General features: G+C 40.1%; 1 protein-coding gene across 1 annotated transcript in view; it reads right to left on the reverse strand.

Annotated features, from left to right (window-relative positions):
• The window catches only part of LOC122652793 (guanylyl cyclase 1-like), a 109,026-nt gene extending 103,731 nt beyond the window's left edge, over positions 1 to 5,295 (reverse strand). Inside the window, exons 1-2 of the mRNA XM_043846649.1 lie at positions 4,978 to 5,295; positions 4,701 to 4,825 (exon numbers count right to left, since the gene is read on the reverse strand). Of these exons, the coding sequence (XP_043702584.1) occupies positions 4,701 to 4,825; positions 4,978 to 5,148 (296 nt within the window). The 5' untranslated portion in view covers positions 5,149 to 5,295. The remainder of the gene's footprint in view (positions 1 to 4,700; positions 4,826 to 4,977) is intronic.
• Positions 5,296 to 10,239: the final 4,944 nt, after the last annotated feature.

Here is a 10,239-nt window from a genome sequence, read left to right on the forward strand (position 1 = left end):
TTATCATTTAACATACCAAAATATCAATAAAGTAGTCTCTAAAACATAAAATATCAATATAATAGTCTATTACATCTCATCAAACATAAAAAAAAGTAAGACATAATGTGTTCTGGAACCATGAAAACCCCATAAAATAGTCTCTAATAAGGACACAAGTGACAAGACAAGAGGGAGAGTGCCAGATATGGATCTCCACTGTTACCCATTTCTCTTTTGTACACATTAGCTACAAGAGACAGAAAAACAAGAATAAAATAGAATAGAGATTGAGCCGTTCTCGCCAATATCACACCAGATTCATTTGCTTCACTACCACCATCAAAGTTCAAAGACCAAAGAAACAAGAGGAGGAAAATAAGAACAAGAAGAGAATGAGTTGAGTAACTTGAGCTGGATGATTGGGCTTTCTACCACAGACCAACTTCTCGGACAAGCACAATAAGCTAAAGAAAAGCATTTGTTTCACAATGTTCAGAAACACTGTCAAATCAAACCATACTTGCCATGATTTCAAAGCCTTTTTTGCTCGGCTTTCAGAAAAGCTTTCCGTTTCTATTTTCCATGGAGATGCAGTTGGAACTTTGTGATTTTTGGTTTGATTAGCAAACAATAGGAACTACAGAAAGGGATACTAACCGAACAACAGTGGAAGAAGGAGAAATGTCGCCTGCTAGGGTTGGATGTTCAACGCAAATCGAAAGGGACGAAAGGGAAAGTGAAATCGTTTCCCTAAATTCTAATCTTTTGGGTTTTTTTTTTTTTTTTTTAAAGTATATACCGTATAATACACGAATTATACGAGTATAATACTCGATCGATTAAAAAACGCGTTTTTTTATAAAAATACGGGAAAATGCGGGGACGGGAGTATTATGCGTTCAAAATTTCTCTTTCATCCATCTTTGGAAAGGGTAGTATCCCTATTACATCATCTATTTCTCTTACTTCTGTTCTTCATGTCCCTAATCTTACTCTTAATCTTTTATTTGTGAGTCATTTGACTAAATCTCTAAATTGTTGTGTCACCTTTTATCCTTCTCACTGTCTTTTTCAGGATTTGGTGACGAAGAGGATTATTGGTAGTGGACGTGAGGAGTAAGGCCTTTACCATTTTTACCCTTTTTTACCCACAGCTCAGTCCTATATGTGTGGACGTAATGATAGTAGTTTTGTGGAGTCTGTTATGTTATGGCATCGTCGTCTTGACCATCCATCTTTTGTTGTAATGAGGAAACAGTTGCCTCACTTATTTTCTTTTATTACTTCTTCTCATGTTTTTCAATGTGAACCATGTATGTTTGCTAAACATTGTCGTTCTTCTTATCCATACCATAGTAATAGAACTGTTGCTCCTTTCCATATTGTGCATACTGATGTTTGGGGACCTTCCCCTACTACCTCTTTATTTGGCTATCGTTACTTTGTGTCATGTTGATGATTTTTCTCGTGCTACTTGGACTGTTCTTATAAAACATAAAAGTGATGTTTGTGAAGCATTTCAGAATTTTTAGCAGATGATTCTTACTCAGTTTGATACTCGTATCAAAATTGTTCGGTCTGATAAAGGAGGAGAATACATGTTTGGTGGCCTCCAATCCTTCTTTACTAATCATGGCATTATCCATCAGTTCGCGTGTGTTGACACACCCCAACAAAATGGGGTTGCTGAGAGGAAAAATCGCCATTTATTAGAGGTCACCCATAGTCTCTTATTTGGCATGCATGTTACCAAGACCTTTTGGTCTACAGCTCTTCTCACTGCTTCCTTTCTCATTAATCGCATGCCTACCAAACTTCTTGATTTCAAATCTCCCTTAGAAATCTTATCTCCACAGGTTTCTGCTTTCTCTCTTCCTCCTAAACTCTTTGATTGTGTTTGTTATGTGCATGTTAACAAATCACATCGTACTAAACTTGATCCCAATGCCCTCAAGTGTCTCTTTCTTGGGTACTCTTCTACTACCAAAGGTTACAAGTGCTATCACCCATCTTCTCGCAGGTGCCTCACCTCCAAAGATGTCCCTTTTCTTGAGTCTGTCCCTTTTTTTCACCATCTCAGCATCCTCTTCAGGAGGAGAATTGTGGAAGTGAATAGACTGCTGATTTCCTTCATTATCCTCTACCTATCTCTCCCTTTATGCTTGACATTGGAAAACACAGGGTTGTGGATGTGGATGTGAATACAAATTCAGTTGTTGACAATGGTTCTGGTAAGGAGAAGGATTACCACATTAAATACAAGAGAGGTGAAGGCTTGCATAATGAAGGAATGAAGACCTACTAAGAGTCCTCTTTGGATCCAGATCCACATCCTGAGATTCATTCTCCTCAATCTGGTGATATCCCTTATCCTCCATCTGATTTAGACCTTCATATTGCTGTTAGAAGGGGGAAAAGAGCTTGTACTAATCCTATAGCCCAGTTTGTTTCCTATGATGCTCTTTCTCCTACAGGTCTTGCCTTTATTGCTGCCCTCTCTACAGCTTCTATTCCCAGGAATGTTACTGATGCTATGTCTGACCCAAAGTGGATACAAGCTATATCTGAGGAGATGATGGCTCTTGAAAAGAATGGTACTTCGCAATTGGTAGATCTTCACAAGGGCCGTGTCCCAGTTGGATGCAAATGGGTTTATACAATCAAGTATAAATCTGATGGTACTATTGAAAGATTCAAAGTAAGGTTGGTGGCCAAGGGGTACAATCAAGGTCTATGGGATTGACTATCAAGAGACATTTGCTCCTGTAGCTAAGCACAACTCTATAAGAGTTCTTTTATCGTTGGCTACCAATAAAGATTGGTCATTATATCAGTTAGATGTGAAGAATGCATTTCTTCATGGTGATTTGGAAGAGGATGTGTACATGTAAACCCCACCAAGCTTTAAAATACCTTCAGCTGAAGGGAAGGTGTGTCTCCTCAAGAAGGCACTATATGGACTCAAACAGTCACCAAAGGCATGGTTTGAGCGTTTCCGACAGGCTATTCTGAATAATGGATATTCCCAGAGTCAAGCTGACCATACTCTCTTTACCAAGCAGGGCAATGGTACCATCACAGCCCTCATTGTCTATGTTGATACTGTAGTCACTGGAGATGATATGGCTAAGATAGATAAACTGAAAATCTACTTGGCTAAACAGTTTGAAATTAAAGATCTGGGTCCCTTGAAGTATTTCTTAGGCATTGAAGTATCAAGGACCAAGAGAGGAATCAACATATGTTAACGAAAGTTTGTGCTTGATTTGCTGACAGAGATAGGGATGTTAGGCTGCAAACCAGCAAGTTCTCCTATTGAGCAGAATCACAAACTAGGAGAAGATTGTGGTCCTTCCTTTGTTGATGGGAAAAGTACCAAAGGCATGTGGGAAAGCTTATTTACCTCTCTATGACACGCCCTGATATCTCTTATGCTATAGGAGTGCTGAGCCAATTCATACATGCCCCCAAGAGTGGCCACTTGGATGTTGTGTATCGCATTCTCAAATATTTGAAGTCTTTTCCAGGGAAAGGACTGTTGTATGCAAGGCACAATCACTTGAGAGTGGAAGGCTTCACTGATGCCAATTGGACTGGATCCATTACAGACAGGAGATCTATCTTAGGCTATTGTACCTTAGTGGGAGGTAATTTGGTTACATGGAGAAGCAAAAAACAGCATGTTGTAGCCAGATCCAGTGCAAAGGCAGAATTTAGAGCTATAGCTCATGGAGTGTGTGAAATCATATGGTTGAAAAGGCTTGTTCAGAAACTGGGATTTGACACTAAAGGCCCTATAAGACTCTACTATGATAACAAGGCAGCCATCAGTATTGCCCACAATCCAGTGCAACATGACAAGACCAAGCACATTGAAGTGATTCGACACTTTATCAAGGAAAAGATAGACTCAGGCTGCATTTGTACTCCTTTTGTGAAGACTGGTGACCAACTAGCGGATATCTTCAGCAAGGCTCTGACCTCCGTTCAGTTTGGTACTCTCTTATGCAAACTGGGAATGCATGACATTTATTCTCCAACTTGAGGAGGAGTGTTAGTGTTGTTAGAACTCATGTGATAAGGATAGTTTGGGAACTAGTCTTATATCTAGTTGCCCTATTGTGTATTTTCTATTTTTTACCTTTCTTATCTTTTACCTCCCTAGGGAGGTGTATGTATTATTCTAAAAGTCTATTAATGCAGTAATATAGGTGTGGAGAGCTCTCTCTCACACAAATTATTCCACCGAAATACACTCTTCTTCTCCTTCTTGTCTTCATCTTCTTCTTCTTCCTTCTCCAACATCTCCTTCCTTTCTCTCTTGCTTCCCTAATCCAAATCCCAACTCATTTGGGCCGACATTTACAGTTTGTTCACTCAACCATTAATATAGAGATAATATGACCCAAATCAACTTGACTATCTAGAGGAGGATAGAAACATGAAAATTGTTTAATGATTTAGAGAAGGCACTTTGACCATTTGAGGAGAGGAAACAGACAAAAAAAATCAGTTTCAATGAAAAAGAACTCCATCATAATGGACTATCTGGGGAGGCATAATAAAATCTTAAAATGCCTACATATGTTGCAAGGGTTAAGTTCTAATGCAACAGCAGATTATGTATTGCAACCAAACAATTCAAAAGTAAATATAAGCAACTCCTCATGACAAATAAAATTGAGAGCATTTGCAATGGCTCATTCTGTAAAGAATACCTTGTTGTACAGCAAAGCTTCCCCAAAGAGTGAAGGTCACAGTGCTCAATGCCAAGAGTACTCAAAACCATTGAAACGCAAGCCAGACCACAGTCCCAACTATGTAGCTGGCTAACGTGTGGAACCTACAAGAATCATTATGCTGTATAAGTAAAAAATGCATTTATGGGTGACTGGATTAGATTGTATTTTCTCAACTGGTGAAACTTAGAACTGTCAGAAGTACTTGTAGGAAAGGAGAGAGAGAGAGATAGAGAATTAGTCAGCCCTCACTCACTTGAACAAACTGTGAACGGGGCAAACAGCTGTTGTAGCTTCTTACAATATTCAACGGCCACCCAAAAAATGAGGAAGCTCCTACAAAAGTAGAATGATCTCCATTTGATAGATCAGCATTTTCATCCTCTGCCTTTAGAAACTTGTCTAAAATGAGATATAGAGGCCACATGAATGACCAAGGTTTTCCTTCCCCTGAACGTGGAAATAGACAGTATTTGAGCTGTAACACAGTTAACTGTGTCTTAGTGAGCTCTGCTTCAGATTCTTAAGAACAGTGTCCTAGTATCCTGCAAGTTTAAAAATGCCATAAATAAGACTAAAAAGACAATAGTACTCTTTCCCTTAAACATCTAGACTTTAAATGCAAATTAACTATTTCATTTTCAAACAGAAGAAAAAAATGGATTCAATAAATATGCTGAGGAAATCTTACAATATAAGGCATATCTAGGCACAATTTTATGCCATGGGCTCAACATTGCATGGATAGTTGAAATTTTTAACGGTAGTGCACCTCTTTGTCATTTCTAGGATGAATGGAACACAAGGATTTTCTCAGAGCCATCAAAACTAATGAAAGGTTACGAGCAGGTTGAAACAAGATGTAAGGCAGTATGTGAGGAATCCATGAAAGAGCCCACTAATAGAGGTTTGGTATCAGATTGCATTAATGTCACTGGATCTCTCCTTCCCCCTTGGCCCAGCATTATTCGAAGACCATTTTGAATCTCATGTATACTGCAGTTATAACTTATACCTATAATTATGGATGTGATCTAGCCACTCTGCGGTTGAGCTATGAGGCATACTGAATGGAATCCAGAATAATTCTTTTTTTTTAATATTTCGAATCCAGTACCAACAGGTATCACCTCCTCCTGAACAACTCTCTTTCAGGTATGGTTTTAGTAATCTGTCCAGATCAGTCCGTATTGGACAAATTTACCCCTGTTTCCTTTGAAAATTTGAAATTTTTTTACATTTGTACCCTTGTCTGTACCAATCCACCAATACGGTATCGGCCAAGAATGGGTATTGGGCTCCACCGATACCGGTACGAATCGGCTGATCCGATACCAATTCCTCAAACCATGCTTCAGGACTTTCAACCAATCAATACAACCCTGTACAGCGGGCCCAAGTAGCAGAACACATGTATTGCTATTCCACAACCCCGTTTTCACAGTTTATGCAGCTCCTATTTCGCTCATGTAGTAGTTTGTGTACTTTGATTCTGGACACACAATCCAAGCAATTAGTGCTGTTGAAGTGGGGTTTTTTTTTAAGGGGGGGGGGGTGAGGGACCATAATAGTCTTGATTGGAGAGGAAAACAAACCAGCAAACTTCATTGTTTCTCTCTGTAAATGCCTTTGTATGTGCTTTTAAGATTTCAGCAAAGGAGTAGGCATGTAATCTAATCTGATAATCTCTCAACTCAGTCACTGTCCTTTCTTTTCAGTTACAGACGTGAAAAGACTTTTTACAAAAAAAAAAAGGATAGTTAGGCATAAGAAACACCCACACCTGCAACACTGAACATATCAAGTACGGAAGATGATCAATCAAACAATGTGATACTGAAGGAGAGCTCCAACGTCATGCAATGGCCAAGGAAATTCTCCAGCACAGAGGTGAACCCCATAGTTCTTAAAATAGGTTGTGAGGTATAGTGTCGGGTATTATAGAATGCAGAACAATAGCAACTTTTAAGAAAGCGAACATAAATCATGATTTATGGGATAAATACAACTACAACTAAAAATTCCAGTCATCAGGAATCCATAATCTTACAAATTCACACCAAGGAATGTTTTAAATCCAACGAATTACTTAGCACTCATCGGATTCATCAAAATTGTAGACATTATAAATCTACAACAATCAGATCGATACACAAAGAGTTGGATTAGGAAGCAGGAAAATGTTTCTTATTAGGCATTAATCGCTACCGGAGGAAAAGTTAACAAAATCATCAATGGATGAAACTCTCTAATCGCATGATCACTGTCAAATTCGCTATCAGAATGGTCAGCAAAGACGCTCGGGATTTCATTTGAAAGAAATTTCTGCGAACTAATTCAAATAAGGAAAGGAAGCGAAAAGGGATATTAGGAATTCCTTTAATTTCCTTCTCTATGGATTAAAATATGGTATGAGGAAAAATCATTTAGATGAAAAAAGATGGCATGGGTTTTAAATGGCAAGAAAAAATAAGATACCATAAAATGAATAAAAGATAAAGGAGGAGAAAAGGAAACAACAATAAAAGAATGAGTAATTCATAAATATCAAGAGAGAGAGAGAGAGAATAAACCGTATCCTTTGACGCATATGAACATCGCTTGACCTTGGCTTGACCGGACAGGAAAGAACGGCAGTCGGAGCCCGCGACTTGGGAGTTTATTGTCTCCAAATTTACCCCTTCCTTTTCTCTCCCTCTGATTCTTCCCTTCTTCACTCTTCCAAACGCAGGTGGCGCTTCTCTCTCTCTTTCTGTGGATCAAATAGAATGCTGGCGTCCCAGATTTCAAGTCTCTCTCTCTCTCTGGATCAAATAGAATGCTCGCGTCCCAGAATTCAAGTCAACGATAGTGCTTTCATTCTACATTGTTCCACAAGCAAAAATAATCCTTATAATTTTCCCCAAAAATAATAATAGCGCAAAACAAATAATTAAATAGCATAGTTTGGGGACTTAACTTCTCTCAGGTTCTCTGCCCGGTCAGGTTCATAGGTTCCTCTCATAGGGGACCGGAAATGACGATCTCACTCCCTGCCCGAACACACTACCCGAGTAGGGTGAGGTCGTCATTTCCGTTCCCTCCCTATTTGAGAACCTCGACCTCGGAATGCACCTGACCCAGTGAGGAACCCGATGAGAAGAAAAAATTCTTAGTTTGGTAGGATTTAATCAAAGTTGCCCATCATTGTTCCAAGTTCCAACTCCACTAAGGATCATTATCCTCTCAGAATTCCTCTCATAGGGGGTCCAAAAATGATGACCTAACCCTTGCCTATTAGAACACTACAAGTGAGGTTACCCAAGTGATTAGTTTGGGGACGTGCCCACTGTTCCGCCAACCCATAACCTCTCCCGTCCCATCGGGCCACCACCCCTACCCAAGTGAGGTTAAGTCGTCATTTCTGTCTCCCTATGAGAAGAACTGGACAACTATACCGGGCAAGGAATCGGACCGGATAAAAATTCCTCCAGTAGCCCACTTTTAGCCCTTCTCCCACTTTTATCCATTACTATTTCAACCCCAAACCAACAGTTCATTGAACCAACCCCAAACCAACAGCTCTTTGAACCTCTTAACCAACACGTCACTCTCAAGTTAAATTCAAACCTGGCCCAGTCCAGAAGTGAGCTTCCAAAAACCAAGGCCCCACCCCTTCCTGAACAATTCCAACTACCCATTAGACCAAGTCACCATCCCCCTGTTCCTTCAAACTCCCCTGAAGTCATCTCACCAAAAATTAGGACCCCATCTTCCTCCCCTAGCCCATGCTTATATCCTCACTCAACCGAATCCCCCCCTTCTCTTTCTGGTCTAGTTCGAAATCTAAAGAAGTAAGCTCGAGAGAACCGCCCCAAACCTAGTTACTCCCTTCAACAAACTTAGAAAAGAATTTCCACATCGAGGGCCAAGAGAGCCAAACATGGCCAACAAAAAGAGCCACCTAATCAGAGCATGGAGACCCCATCCCCTCCAAGCCATTTTTTATTGGATGGCCCCTCGGCTACTGGGGGAAATCAACACCACCGTTCATCATGAAAATCCTCAGCTGGAACGTTCAGGGCCTTAGGAGCCCCTGACTTTCCAGGTCTCTTGTAAATATCTCCCACTCGGTTCATCTGGATATTGTGTTTTTTATGGAAACTAGAAGTAATTCCAAGTGGATCAATAAGGTGGCTCAGCGGCTTAAGCTCTCTTCTACCTTTAATGTTATCCCTTTTGGAACAGGGGGTGGCCTTACTCTTCTATGGGATAATTCAATTCAGGTGAAAGTCCTCTATGCTGACAACCGCATCATCGACACTGAGGTAAGCTCCCCTCAAAATCCAACTTTCTTTCTAACATGCGTGTATGGTGATCCTATCAAAGCCAATAGATAGCAGGTTTGGAAAGAATTTGTGCTATTGGTGAACATCGCCAAGAGAAGTGAATCTGTTTGGGGCATTTCAATTCCTTTTTAACATGGCATGAAAAGAAAGGAGGTAACCAAAATATCCCAAGGGACTCGATGAAGTTTCAGATTATGTTGGATGCCTGCCAGTTGATGGATTTAGGGGCAAATGGCCCTACCTACACTTGGAACGACAAGAGGAAAGGAATAGCGAATATCTAGATAAGATTAGACCAAGTTTTTCCTAATCATGAATGGAGAATAGGCTTCGGGGATGCAGTTGTCTTTGTTAAAGGGGCTGTTGGTTCAGACCACTTCCCTTTGATCCTGGACACCCAGGTGGTAGATCATCTGGAAACGCCCTTTCAGATTCGAGGCGATGTGGTTCTCGCACTCAGATTGTAGAAATGTGGCAAATAAAGCTTGGAAGATTACCACTTCAAGGAGGCCCAGTGAGATTCTTAAATAGAAAACTCACAGTTTCAAACAAGTATTTACCCAATGGAACCATGAAATCTTTGGAAATGTGCAACGCAAACAAGCCTTCTTCGGGAATTGGAAGTTATTCAAGCTAACCCCTCAGAATTCTCTCAAGCTCGTGAAAATGAAATTCAAGAGTTGTTAGAAGTGGAACTATAGTGTGAAGAGCAAATGTGACTGCAAAAATCTAGAGTCCTTTAGCTAAAGAGTGGTGATTATAATACCAAATTGTTTTCATACCTCGACTATTCTGCGAAGGAACCGGAACAAAGTTTTTAAGCTGCGATTGCCCTTTAGGCAGTGGATCAACAATAAGTAAGATATCTCTCAGGAAATTCTAACTCGATATGGGGAAATCTTCACAAGTGAGGGTGTTGACGATAATGCGCTTCAAAAGATTCTTAGCAGTATCATCCCTAAGCTGGAAATGATCGATAACAACTTTCTTTGCCACACTCCTAGTGTGGAGGAGATCAAGACTACGCTCATCACAATGGCCCCTTTAAAGTACCCCGGATTTGATGGTCTTCTGCCGGCGTTCTATCAACGATATTAGGATATTGTTGGTGAGGATGTGTGCAATTTTGTGCGTGAATTCTTTAAATCTGGTATTATGCCTCAGACCTCTAACTCCACTTTGGTTTGTTT

This window comes from Telopea speciosissima, chromosome 2 (assembly GCF_018873765.1).
Source record: "Telopea speciosissima isolate NSW1024214 ecotype Mountain lineage chromosome 2, Tspe_v1, whole genome shotgun sequence".
NCBI lineage: Eukaryota > Viridiplantae > Streptophyta > Magnoliopsida > Proteales > Proteaceae > Telopea > Telopea speciosissima.